The 15,192-nt window shown below is 34.4% G+C and overlaps 1 protein-coding gene across 1 annotated transcript; it reads right to left on the bottom strand.

Annotated features, from left to right (window-relative positions):
• Window positions 1–3,612: 3,612 nt before the first annotated feature.
• Window positions 3,613–8,497, bottom strand: LOC121998503 (putative disease resistance protein RGA1). Its single transcript, XM_042553453.1, has 3 exons — window positions 8,363–8,497; window positions 4,508–8,037; window positions 3,613–3,922 (listed from the first exon to the last, which is right to left on the bottom strand). The coding sequence occupies exons 1-2, from the start codon at window positions 8,493–8,495 to the stop codon at window positions 4,553–4,555; spliced, it is 3,618 nt and encodes a 1,205-aa protein (XP_042409387.1). The 5' UTR covers window positions 8,496–8,497; the 3' UTR covers window positions 3,613–3,922; window positions 4,508–4,552.
• Between the last annotated feature and the right edge of the window lie 6,695 nt (window positions 8,498–15,192).

Raw genomic sequence — 15,192 nt, 5'->3', positions numbered from 1 at the left:
ATATATATATATATATATATATATATATATATATGGAGTTTTGCGTCGCGCACAGTAACAGCGCTTTTTTTTTTTTTTTTGAATTTTAAAAATTCAACATTTCCTTATTTAAAATTTAATATATAGATATATCCCCTAAACACATTACAATATTCAATAAATACTTAAATTAATTTTATTTTAATTTTTTTTTTTAAACCAAACACTATAACCTAATTAGAAAGCCTAAACCCTATAGTTAAAATCTAAAAAAAAAAATAGTTTTAACACTATAACCTAATTTTGTAATATGCATTTTTATATACTTGAAAGAAAAAAAAAAAGTCTCCGATACATACAATAATTGTAAAAACTACATTGGTCAACTGCTCTAGTCTTCGTCACTGCTACATCAATCATTTTCTCCGATTATGCATTTTGATTGGACGAAGAAAGTCTCCGATAATGATTGTTTACTTACCCTTCCCTCAAGTCACAGCTTACGATTGGGACAATTAAGCAAATCTTTATTGCCCATGAAAGCAATTGCGGTGGTGTCAAATCCGTTATTTAAAAGGCTCTCCATCTTTGTGGCTTGTAATTAAGTATTCATTGCCATGGCATTGATTTCTAATTATTCTAAATACTTGCAAATTGGCATTAATTTAATTAAAATGGTGCATGAGAAACCAAATAGCGTTGCCCTACTGTTTTAAAATATAAATTCAATTCGATTTAAAATAATTATAAATTATAAATCAAATAATTAAAGAACATTAGAATAAATAAAATGGTTTTTTTTCCTTCTTATAATGCAACCGCGCACAAGCTTCCATTCATGGGCAACCCCAACTATTTTGAGAAATGTGAGAACCATAAATAGGGTTATAAATGAGCTAAGTCGAGTCAAATTTTATGTTATTCAAGTTTGTTTAATAAAATAATTAAATCAAGACAAGTCTAAAATGTATCAAGCCATTAAATTCATTATTCAAACTTAGTTTGGTTTCCTTTTTATGAGCTTGAACTTCATTCAAGTAGGCTTGAGCTTAATGTTATCGATCTCCCAAATCATATTTGTTTGATAATTTAAAATTTTTACATTTTAAACTTGTTTGATTGATTATTGACAAATTATGCAAGTTTATTCATTTAATTGATCTTATGTGTATTGAAGGAATATAAACAAACTCTTACCAAACTGAACTAATACTAAACTTATTCACGAACGTTTAGTTCATTTACATCCTATAGAGCCAAGGCCAGCCTTGAGGCATGTCACCGGGGGCGATGGCCAAGGGCCCCTGATTTTTTAGATCATATCCTCTGTCCCAAGATTCTCCGTGTCCCCTCACCGATCAAACGGGCTAGATCATATCTCAAGGATGCAGTGCACATCACGAGGCTGGCATGACCGTCCGATCGACGAGGGGACACAGGGACACGAGAATCTTGGGACAGAGGATCTGATCAGGGGGCCCCAAATTTGACATGCATATATAATATATATTATATATAATTAGATTGTTTTAATAAAAACCTAAAAAAAATTACTGGATTATTTTAATAAAGATCCAAATATATATTATTGAATTGTTTTAATAAATGTCCCAAAAATATATTTTCTATTAAAATTTAATAAAAAATCTAAAAGAAAGAAAAAAGAAGGAAGGTAAATGATCATTTTTTTCTCTTTCCAAGATTTTATTGTTTGTGTAGCTCTTTCTTCATTAATTTGTTTACAAAAGTCATAAGATTATGACTTCTGAAGAGTAAAGTATGAATTCTGAATGCTAATTTTGTCCTTTCTTCTTCTTTGAATCTCTTCTAATTAAATCAGAAAATTATAATCTCCAATTGAAATTTTAGTTTCATCAATATCATAATTCATCAATATATAAACTTACAACGTAAGTTACCTACTTATCTATATTTTTTTCTTATTGTCAATATTCAATATTAATTTTTATATTGTATTGGAGCCAATATTTTATGGTTTTTCTTATCGATTTGAAAGAATTAAAATAAATCATCTCAATTTTAATCATTATAGAATAAATTATATCGATTATTTCAAGCATAAATCAGACTATATTGTTCTTCAACTATTATTTTCACTGTTTGTGTTTGTTTAATTATTAGCTTTGTTGCTGATTATGTGTGTTTTATTTTTACACTTGAAATTTGTAGTACAAACATGTTTTCAAAGAAATATCAATCTTGGAATTAGAAAAGAAATAAAAAAAAAAGTGGAACAGATTATTAAAACTCACAAAGATGTTCTTTGTAATTTTTTAAAGCTAGCTCTTCAATTGAAGATTCAATTGATGAATTACAAGAAGAAAGTCAAGAAGAACTAAATGATCATATAACAAATGAGCAACAATCGCAAGAAGAACTAAATGATAATACAATTAATGAGCAGGAAGAATTGAGAGAAAATGATGATCATAATCATGCAAAGAATGAGCAGGAAAAATTGAGAGAAGATGATCATAATGATTTGAATATAAATGGTTTGACAATTTTATGTATCAAAAATGAGGTGTTAAAAAAAATTGATTTTGAAAACCTTATTGATGATTTTGCTTCTTAAAATGCTAGAAGCTATAGATTTTTTCAATGATTATTTCATATATTTTTTTTGTATTTGTAGGTATTACACTTTTTGGAGAAACTTAAAAAACATATGTTATACGGTGTTGTACTTTTTAAAGAATCTTGAGAAATATATTTTGTATGGAGTTTATCATATTTTAAATAAAATATATTAATTTTTAAATTTTTCTATTAAACTATATTCAAATTGTATGTTAGTATAAATTTTTTTTTCCTATAGGGTCCCTTTCTCTTTTCGCCCATGGGCTCCGAAAAGTCAAGGTCGGCCCTTTATAGAGCATAAAGAAAGAAGCCTAAAAGAGATAACTAAGACTACACAATATTATTTTGTTTCTCATTCAAATCCTATAGTGTAAATATATCTTATATAAAGATAAACAAGTTGATAAATATATCCACATCGTAATGTATATATTTCATATAATCAAAAACTACCATTCCAAATCTTTATTTAATACACATCTTGCAAATCTTAGAGCTTGATTGCATAATTAATTGGCATTAGCTATCCAGCGAGCACCATATACTTGAAAATAAAACTCAAAACAAAACCTTCTTTGCTATGATAATAAATTGCTTACAACTTTTCCAACATGAACGGAATGATTGGTTGTTTCCATTGAGAAAACAGTATCAGTCAGAAGGGCAGGAATCATCATATAGACGAGGGCTGGGTTATGTTCCTAGGAAAAATTGAATTCACTATGTTATCGAGTCATCTAAAAAGTGATCATGCCATTAGTATTCTATACATTAGCAAGGATTTAAGATGGCAAATGTTCACTTGTTATTGTGGACTTGCAGTGATTTTAACATGTAAATGTCTATCTATGAGATTTACACGAAATAACTTGGGTAACATTTTTTGCAAAGATTGCAACAATATTGTTTTTGAGAATTCCTTTATTTGCAGTCGAGTGCTTTTATTAATTATTCATTTTCTTAGAAACATTTTAACCGAACTTTTCTATTTTATACAAAAGTGCATCCACGTTTAAGAAAAAAACTGCAATGTATGCAAATGATCAGTATCAAATCACATAATTGTCAAACTCAATATCAAATAGTTTATTTATTACATAACACCACCATAAAGCAACAAAAAGATCCCACGTAGCATCCACCAAGAGAGGAAAATCATAATGTACCCAACGACAAATGAAGTCCTAGTGTGACGCATAATAAACCACATATATACTTTCAAAGTTTCTGAAAATAAAAAACTTAAAACAAATTTACTAGCAATAAAGGATTTCATAAGATGCAACTCTCATGCCGAGTCTTCATCTGCTCAGTCTTCATCCGCCCAATCTTCATCCTCGGCCTACCAAAGTAGAGGTCAAAGAAAGACAAAAGACATGATGAGCACAAACGAACTTAATAACCTAAAAGAGATTTTTTCAAAAAAAAAAAATCATGATTGAATAAAATTGATAACACCGTAGATGTAATTGAATTAATGTTTCTTTAATATCATCATACGAATTATTTTAAGAGTATTCCAATCAGTATTATCACATTTGCATAATAAATGCGTTGTGCATAACAGCTATTACAAAAAAAAAAAGTATACGGTTTTATATGTATATATAAATGTCTAAATTTTGCTATTAGTTTTAAATAAGTGACTATTCTTTATGAGAATTTTGAAAGCTCCCAGGATTCTCCTTTTTTCCAATCTATTTTTTAAAAATCTTTTTGAAAATATTACAAGAATTCCATCAACATGCATGTATACAACAGCACTGAACAAACTCCTATAAATTACCATATATATCAACATTATTATCAAGTGGATGCTTGAAAACTAAGATTTTTGGATAAAAAAGAAATCATGCTATGCCATGCAACCATACAAATATATATATAATGATGTTGTTTATTTAACTATAATGGTTTTATATCTTACCTTTTCAAAATGTCCTTCTGAATCCCCGTAGTGTATATAAATATTTCACAGATATGAGATGATCGGCCAATCTTCGCCTGTCTCCCTTTTGCATCTACTTTCCAGTTGTGGGCAATTGGCAATCGTCAAACCTTCTAACATATGTATGTTCTTCAAATTCTTTGGCAGTCTTTCTAGTAGTGGGCAATTCTCGATTGATAGTAAACTAAGAGATTTGAGATGAAGCAACCAATCAGGCAAGGTGGTGAGATTGGAAATTCCAATTATGTGTAGTTCTTCTAGCACAATACTGCTTGCTGCTTCTGCTGTCATCAACAACTCCAATTCATCACAACAACAAATACATAATTCTGGATGCTCATACGCATGGTTCTCGAACAGATCTGGTGCATTATGATCACCAATTAGCAACAATCCTCCGAGCGTGTGTAAGTGTTGCAGTTGCTCACGTAAATTGACTTGGTTGCCACAAATCTGTATTTCGAACTCAGGTATTGAATTCAAGATTTGTACGAGTTCTTCTGGATGCAATATTATACTTGGGCAGCCTGAGAGCCGTAGAAAACAAAGAGAACTGAGATGCCCCACTTCTAACGGGAAGGATGTCAAATTATAACAACCTTCAATGGTCAATGAACGAAGCATTTTTAGGTGCTTCATTTCATTCCCAGGAAGAGATTGGAGTTGTAGGCAACATATAATTTCTAATTTCGTCAAGGATGTGAGGTTTCTGATGCAGCCACTTGGAAGAGATACCATGTCGCGCACATCAACTACTTCAAGAACAGAAAGAGAAGTCAGTCTTCCAACACATGAGAGTAGCCTCCTCCTGCACCAAAGTACCTCAAGCTCTTGGATTCTAGGAAGCCTCGGCATACATTTTAATTCTGGACAATTGATTATCTTCACTCGCTGTAGTAAAGGGAACAACTGATTGACACCATGAGACTCCGACCATTCCTCTAAAATATGCATCCCATCCAATATGAGTTCTTGAAGGGAAGGAAAGCCTCCCCACCCATGGAACTCAACACCCATCTGTCTGATACCATGCATACACTGTAAGTCAAGCTTCTTAAGAAACTGTAGATTTCCAAACGGAGGAAGATGCTGACAAAAACGGCTTGTAATGCAAACTTCAACCAAATTTGGCAGTTGTAAATCTATCGACCATGTTGGGAATTGTGGACTCCCATAGTTGGATATGGTTAACTTCTTTAAGCTCGTGTTGGGGCAAAGATCATCCAACATGTCCTTGTCATATCTTTCTGAACCATTAAACTTTATGCATAGTTCATTAAGATCTTTATTCTTCAAGATTTTTCTTCCACCACAAGAATAATTCTTAAAATCATCAGAAAATTTAATTTCCATTTCTCCATGAAGCTTCAAATCCTCAAGTTCTATAATTGAGCATGCATCAGTTCCATCCCCAGCAACAAAGACAGATAAACTTCGAAGATTAGTTAATCGTGACAACCCACATGGCATGTGTGTCAATTTAAAACCACTATCAAATAAATAACTTGATAAATCAAGATCCCTAAGGCTTTGCATATTCCCTAAATCTTTTGGTAGCTCTCGAAGTTCCTTATTGAAACTGAGATTGAGATACTGTAAATTGGAGAGAAGGGTTATGGAGTCGGGCAGAACTTCAATCATATTGTTAGATAAGTTGATGTACCTCAAATGTATTAGATTTCCTATTGATGTCGGCACCTCCCTGATGCCGCCGTATCTTAAATCTAACGCCCGCAAAAATTTCAATTCTGAAAAGACTTCAAGCAGATTGATGCTCAAACGTGAGGAATTATACATAAAGGTGCGCAAGTACAATGGTTTCTTTCCTAAAACCTGAGTCATGCTTGATTCCTCTCCTCGTTGAATTTGCAAATGATATGTTCTGTTTCCAACATCTTCCACTGAGTCTTGATCAGAATTCCAATATGCATTTGCAGATACTGATCGTGCCAGATCATGCATCAAATCATGCATCGTGCACATGTTTACATGACTATCATCATAAACATTGGAAGGTGCCCAGAGAATGAATGACCCCATTAGTAGATCATTAAAGACATGGTTGCCATTTGTTTCAGCATCAAAATTTCCTTCTGAACGTACAAAATCATTTGCTATCCACAGTTTTATCAATTCATCCTTTGCCATCCTATAGTTCTTTGGGAATAAGGAGCCAAATGTGAAACACTTCTTTGACCGTGGAGGGAGGGTGTCATAGCTCAACTTTAGTACAGCTAACACTTTATCTTCCTCATTTCCCAACTGCCATATTTCACTGTTCAATACCGAGGACCAATAGGTTTCATCTCGAGTGATGCGGAGCATGCTACCAAGAGAAATGGCAGCCAAGGGAACACCGCCACATTTCTTAGCAATCTTTCCACCAATTTCCATCAAGGTTCGATCCACTTTTCTGTCACCAAATGCAAATTTTTGAAACAAGAACGAACAATCAGCTGGGGACAACTGCTTCATTTGGTGGATATAAGATGAGTCCATGATGGAAGAAATACATTGGTTACGGGTTGTCATTAAAATTTTGCTTCCTCTAGACCCACATGTTAAGGCTGCTTTCAGTACACCCCACTTTAATGCATCTTCATTCCATACATCATCCAGCACGAGCAAAAATCTCTTACCAGATAATGTTGTTTCTAGCTCCTGTCTCACTAAGTCTATTTCTGAGATGCCGACAGATTTACGAGTAGCCAATTCTAATATAGACTTCAGTATCTTTGTGGGATTAAATTCGGGCCCAACAATTTTCCACATTGTCAAACTTGCAAAATGCTCTTGCACCCTCGCATCATTGTAAACAAGCTGAGCAAGTGTAGTCTTCCCCAGGCCACCCATTCCGACGATGGCAATGACCTTCACTGTGGCATGGTTGCTTTCTTCTTCATCATCATCATCATCATTTGTTAACATATTGACAATCATATTCTTCTCTGTTTCTCTTCCTATAACAACAAAGCTATTTCGGGAGTGGGTCTCTCTGTAGGGATTTAATGACATGTGGCTACTGCTTTGTGGCAAATTAAGAAGAATGGACTTTTGTAGCAAAATAAAATCCAGACTTTGTGTTATAGCTTTTATCATGCAATTTACCCTGCTCTTAAACAGATTATCAGAAGAGATGAAATCACGCACCGACTCAAAAGAAGCATTTGATATCTGCATCTGCAAGACTTTGGTGTCATAGTGATCCACAACATCCTCAAGATCGCAGGCCAAGTATTTGAGTTTCTTGAGCAAGTCCTTCACGGCATCATCAATAAAAGGACGGGAGTCGACCTCTTGGATCACCTTGTCAATGATCGTGGACAAGAACTTGAGCTTCTCCATCTTCCCTTCGATACCAGTTGTAGCTTTGAGTTTGTCGTTGAGTTGGAGGAGATCTGCTAGCCTCTCGCTCATGAGGCGATACGCATCACTTACCAAAGCTTCTGCCATAGCTCCGGATGATGGATTATGCAGAAGTTGTTTGCGGAGGATGTGGCTAATGATACCTTTGGAGAAGAAAAGAGAGCAATATTAATATTTTGCAGGCCGACGACTCCTTGAGGTCTTCCTTTTTTATGGATATTAAATCGATTATTATTTAAAAAGGGCTGGATCTCCAGCAAAATTAGTACAAATCCCTGCTCGCCATGCCCGTCACAATCATGGTTCGTCGGGACGGACTTGGAACGGCCGGAACGGGCGTCCCGGCACGGGAACGCCTCAAGCCGTTCCAAAGTTCCGGTAAATAACGTGGTTTGTTTTGAAACGCCGTTCTCGGACGTTATAAAGGCAAAAGAACGGATCGGATCGGATCGGATCAGAAATGATTACCTCTGGATGAATCGGACAACGACGTCGGAGGCGCTCCGGCGTGGCGGCACCTCACGGGGCGGGCACGGCGCAGCGGCGGTGATTTAGGGTTTAGGCGCGTGAGAGAAGACGAGAAGACGAGAAGACGTACCATGCTTATAGAAATTTAGAACTTAGAATTTAGATTTTAATAAATAAAATTCAGTTTCTAGAAATATAATCATTTTAAAATAAAATATAATAAAAATTCATTTTAAATTTTTAAAAGTCTTAAAAAATATATATGATGATATAAAATTATTTTCCTATTAACTATTAATTATATTATTATATTTTCATAAATAAATTTAATTAGATTAGATACTAATTAGTTTTAATTATTATTATTATTATTATTATTATTATTATTAGGGTTGTCTAGAATTATACATAGAACGAATGTCTAAATTAATATTTTCATATACCTACGCCGCAACCGTTCAGTAGAATTCATGATGATTATTATGATCATTCTAACGAATCAAGATCAAAAAGGCTCTCCATTTATGTCTTAAACAAGAAGTAAATATTTTACTATCAAGACATTCAAATTTATTCATCAAAAGTGACATCCATCTTATGTACATCTCAATTTACTAATTCATTTTAAACCTTCGAGCCCGTCTTGTAAAAAAAAATTGATAAACTCAGCTAGTTTTAAGGTAATTGTTTGATTCTATAGAATTTTTTTAATTAGTCACTAAAGTAAATTAAAAAATATTTATGATGGACCGTCTAAAAATTTAATATCTATTAGTTGTGTATTTAGAGAATTTTTTTTTACAAATATACTATAGTTAAAGATTAAATGTCAAATGTCTGAGACCTCCATGTCCTTCCTACCGTATTTGGAAAAGAAGGTAAATCACACCAATTGATGTCAAGTAATTTTTTTCCCCCAAAAGATTATTCTCAGGAATTCGATCTCATCTATCATATTAATTTGATTGTGTCCGTGGGAGCCCAATTTGCATGCTCTCGAAAACACAACTAGCATTTGGCTTCTAACTGAGTTTAGTTAGTTTTATATATTTAGTATATCCCAATTGGTTGTATTTAAATTATTTGTATAAAAGTTTATTTTCATTGATAATTAACTAAAACATTTAAATAGTTTTTAAAATTACAATTAAAATAAATAATAATAATAATAATAATAAATTAAACTGAACTAAATTTTAATTTGTAGTAAAAAATACAATAGCCTGGCTTAATCACTGTTACATAATTGCTTCTGATTAAGTACTTTGATTGGACAAGGAAAGTCTCTTATTGATAGTGTTTACTTAGATGTACTTGGTTGGATGGTATGAAAAGAGGAATAGGAAAAAAATGGAATAACGGTCCTACAGAATCAATCTTCCAAATATGGGATTACTTAGCAGGGTATAGAAAATTTTTCATTCTCATTCTACACTTCTATTATTCTTATTTACATTACCATTCATATTCTTGGGACGAGTTAACGAGGACACTGAGTATTCATCTTTTATCATTTCCATTACCATTCATATTCCTTTCCAAAAAAACAAGCGCACCCTTACCCTTCTCACAAATCATGGAAGCAACGTGATGTCAAATGGCATGGTTCAAATCCATTATTTAAAAGGCTCTCCATTGACTTGTTAAGGATCTGGTAAGTATTTTATCGCCAATGGCATGTTGAGACCGGCTCGTCAAAATTGATGTCTAAGTTATTTACATCACAATTCTATATGCTCTTCTTCCCACATCGTATTTGATTTCTAATTATTCTAAATACTTGCAAGTTGGCATGCATTTAATTAAAATTAATGGTGTATGAGAAACCAAATAGTTCCCATAACGTTTTAAAATATAAATCCAATTCCATTTAAAATAATTATACATCAAATAAATAAAGAATTTTAGAATGAATAAAATAGTTTTCTTTCCCCTATAATACACAAGCTTCAATTCACTCGCAACTACAATTATTTTGAGGAACATTAGTACAATAAATGTAGAGCACAGAGAAAAAAGCCTAAAAGGATGAATTACTTCTCCCTTAATCATTGCAAGAGAAGCAAGACATATATGAGAAATTTCATAGAACTAAAAACAACAAAAGGCTGCTCTTAGTCTTGTCCGCTTGAACCTTCCAAGAAGAATATGTTAGGATCTATAGTGAAAAATAAATTACAAAATATAGTAAACATTGATCCTTCAGATATTCAGATGAATGCGGAACTATTCTTATAACTACTCTAGTGAATGAGATTGTTACCTTTGATACATAAACAACTCTTACAAGACTATTTGTCCGACGGATCTAAATGCGATCAGAATGTCCACACCTCTATGACAACCACACGAGTATATTCTTCATTCATCCCATGAACTCAAAACTTTAGAGAGTCTCACACACATTTTCTTTCTTGCTAAAGATAGTTATTTAAGATGGTAATCTAAGAAGAAATTGGCTCTTCACCTTCTTGCCCTGTTGAAAGATATGTCATTTAAGGTGGCAATATAGAGATGGCTATTTAAGGTAGCAATTAAAGAAGAAGCTAACTTGCCCCCAGGGCGTAGCGCAGACGGTGGGCGCATGGTATCTCTGGTGTAATAGCCAGGGGTCGATTCTCAGGAACTGACGACATGGGGTTTATCCCGCATGGGTTTATCCCGCCATGCGCCTATGGCCTGTGTACCTGCATGAACCTCCCTCCATATCCGTGGGGTCGGCACTAGGGGGGCCGCTAAGGTAGCGGATCTACCTTTAAAGAAGAAGCTAACTCTTCACCTGCTAACTCTTCACCTTCTTGTCATTTTAAAGAGATAATCTCATATGGTTCTCTGCATATAGGAATATGTCAATGAAGCTCTTACTACAACTCGAGTACAAGTTTCCTTCGACTTGAGGTATTCAAATCACCTTGGTCATGCAGACTTATACTTTGACATTTTAAGTAAGTATCTTCGTGGAGTTGTAGACCCGGGATGATTGGATATAAGTCGAAGTGTCTGAATGTGTTTGAATAGCCAACAAAGGATTCACCACTCCTTATAAGAATATGTATACCCTATGACCACTTGTCAAGATTGTTACTCAAAATCTTTGGCCAAAACATCACATGTTAAGAGTATTGTACTCGTGGCCACATGTATGAGTAATTTGAATCGGCAAAATAAGGAAGTACTACTTGAACTAGGTGTGACATAGTCAAACGAGTGGGGACTGACAAATAAACCATGTCGTGAACCAAGTGGGTATAAGCAAGTGAAAAAAAATGAGACACAAGGTTCAGAAGTGGTTATGGAATCAACTATAATTTTTCAATCAATTGGGGATCATGATATACTACTAGGTATCATTCATGAACATTCCATAATTAATTATTAATTATGGATGTCCAACCGAAAACTTATATGGTCACACACACTACGAGTTTATCTTAGAGACTTAAAATGAGTTTGAAAATTAAATTTTTAAATCGAAAGAGAGACAAAGTTGGTTGGATCAAACAAAAGATAAATATAGAAAAATATTTATCGAAACGGATGTATGGATGGGTCATGACTATTGTAGGAGATATGGATTCATTATGGTTTGATAATAAATCAAAAAGGGTTTGGTTTAGTTATGAAACAACTAGGTTTAATAATAAACCAAAAAGGATTTTGGTTTAATTATAAACCAAGATGATTTTGATTTTGAACTAGACTTAATCTTAATGGTAATTAATCGGGTTGGCTTTGCTTATTGGATTTGGAAGATGACTTGCTCCCCAAGTCATGTAGAGGGTTATAAATACTCCTCTATGAGGAGAAGAGAGGAGTGATTTTATTCTTTGAAAAAAACACTAATTTGATTAGGGATTCTTCTTATCCTCTTCTTTCTCTCTCTCTCTCTAATCACTGCTCAAGTTCTTACTGTCCGAGAGTTACCACCGGTCATCTCTAGCCACGGAATCAGTGCAACCAAATTCAATGCAGACAAATTCAGTGTCGACGATTTCATTGCCGAAGAATTTAGAACCGATAATTTCGTTGTCGATGAATTCGGTGTCGACGATCTCGATGTCTGATAACCATGATTTAGCTATATTATTTTGATTCATAATGCATATTTTTGATGGTCTATTCATAGCTTAAACTCATATATACATTACATTTTGTAATTACATTTGATTTTGGACTTAATTATAAATTAGCTTATTTTCATGGTATTTGGTGCTAATATTTGATTCTTATTTTGTAGGCATCAAAAGGGTCATGGACCCGATCAGATCAGTCCACACTTGGGCTCAAATCTAGGGCTAAACAAAGTGATCAAGCCTTGGAGTGTTCTGGACCGTCCAACATTTGATGGGAAGTTCAAAATTTGGTGTCGGCCTTTTTGCATGTCACGAGGCGCTCCAAATTAATAAAGATTGAAACTCAACTAAACTAAATGAAACACGTGTAGTAAGGAGTCCCAAGTCGTATTTTTCCAAGGATTAACTAGTAAATGTGTACAAACTCTAGATTTGGTTCAGATTAAATTCTAATTTCAACTCGAATTAATCTAATTCCCAAAAGTGCAATAGAGCAATTCAAAATGAAATCAAAGAAAGGGAAATCTATCTAAACATGCTCCACTTCGTTTGATTCAAATTATCAACAGTTAAATTCAAATTCTAATGTATCATTAAATCCAATCACTTGAATAAACCGAACTACATCCAATTCTCAATAACAATCAACTTCAACAACCAATGCTAAAAAATTCAGACTTAATAACATTGAATAGAGGTAGCAATCAACACATTAGGTTAAACATTCTCCAATTAAACTGAATCACAGCTGCAATTAATCTCAAAAGCTCAAGTTAGACATTCAACATTCAAGCAAACTCACAATCACAAGATCAATTGAATCGAGCAAGAAGTTGCTGATTAAATATTCAACTACTAATTAGCAGTAAACTAAACTACAATCAATTAAAACTAAATCCGGATTGTATAAAACGAAACTGCAAAAGGAATTCAGATATGGAATTGCAAATGGAATTCAAACAAAACAAAATGGCAAGGAATGAATCAGATCATCAGATCTGAGCTAATTCAAGAACAAATCAAACACAGAGATAAAGAAAACCTAATCTATAGCATTCCACAAACCCAATACCTCGTCGCAAGCTTCTTCACCCTGCTGTCACTACAGAACCACCGCAGAGAACGCCCATATGGTGATCAGCTTTGAATCTTGAGCTTCCAACTAATCCACCGGATGATCACAGCCTCAGAGAACGCCCATACAGCTCACATCCGAATGGAATTCACAAAGCACAATGAAACAGCGCCGATTTCTGGAAATTGCGACACCACTCGATTGATCAGATCGAGTCTGGAGTTGCTGATGGAATGAAGAAACGGGAGTGTCGTCGGAGCCTCAGAGAACGCCCATACAGCTCCGGTGATGATGGAAATCGTGGATCGGAGAACGCCCCTGCATCCAGACTATGACATGGACAGAAACCAACTGCATGGACTGGAGAACGCCCCTGCCACTGCTGTGCCCTCGTACGATGATCGCCGGAGCTCAGGGAATCACCGCCGATGAAGAACGCTAACTTCTGGATCGGGAATGAAGAATGGGAGCTGCGGCGTCGCGGTGGAGAAGAAACAGGAACAGTAGAAAATCGCGAGCCGAGCCCAACTGTAGCTTCTCACGCGAAGCCTTTTAAACCTCCTCAGTTTTGATCGGACGGTCAAGGTCGTTTCTGGCTTGATCAACGGCTGTGATGTCTTCAGATCTGGATCAAAACCTCTGGATCCTCATCTATGGCTCAGATCTATCCCTCATTAGGTTGGATGAGCCAGATCTTCAACGGATGACTCAGATTTGCTCAATCTTAGATGAACGGCCTATAATGCTCCGAGGCTTGATCGACTTGATTAGCCCTTGATTTGAGCCCAAATGTAGCCTGATCTGATCGGGTCCATGCCCCTTTTGATGCCTACAAAATAAGAATCAAATATTAGCACCAAATACCATGAAAATTAGCTAATTTGTAATTAGGTCCAAAATCAAATGCAATATTGAGATATGATGCTAATGTGAGATTAAACTATGAATAAACCAATAAAAACATGCATTATGATTCAAAATAATATAGGCAAAATCATGGTTATCAAATCCCCCACACTTAGCCTTGGACCCGTTCAAGTCAAGAAAACCTAAAATCATCTCCACAAAATTCCCTAGCAATACTTAGAAGATAGTAAAAAGGTAATTAGCTAAGATCATCTTAAAGATCACGAACAATCATGAATACAAACCAAACAATAATCAGTAGGTATGGTGGTTTCAATCCAATTGAAGAATTAAGCAAGTTACAATCTCACAAGGTATGTACCTATTCTAGCCCTCACACTCAAAACATGTATTCGTGGAGCTCACTCAATGTCACTCACAACATTTCACTACCATAAGCTTGCTTATTTTCTAATTCTCCACCACCATAAACATAGCATACATGAATCAAAAGGATTTTATCATCAAGAATTGAAATGGAAGCAAAAAGAACAATGAAAGTAGATGTAGTAGCAAAAGAAAAGGCATCAATGAAGAAAATGAGAAGATGAGAGTATTGGAGGAATATACTTGATGAGTTGACCATTTTGATGTGAAAAGAGATGAATACCATTTGTTTTAACCAATTCAAAGTATCAAGCTAACCTCCCCTTCAATTTGATGGCAAACAAAGAATCTTGATACTCTATTGATGTGCCACTTTTCAAATTTTTTCTGTTTTTCACTGTTTTTGCTCTTTTTCCACTTCAATTCCAGCATTTGAAACTCAAACAATC

The sequence above is a fragment of the Zingiber officinale genome, chromosome 6A (genome assembly GCF_018446385.1).
Source record: "Zingiber officinale cultivar Zhangliang chromosome 6A, Zo_v1.1, whole genome shotgun sequence".
Taxonomy (NCBI): Eukaryota; Viridiplantae; Streptophyta; class Magnoliopsida; order Zingiberales; family Zingiberaceae; genus Zingiber; species Zingiber officinale.
Note: the sequence above shows the minus strand (reverse complement) of the source record. Positions and strands in the feature narration are given on the sequence as shown.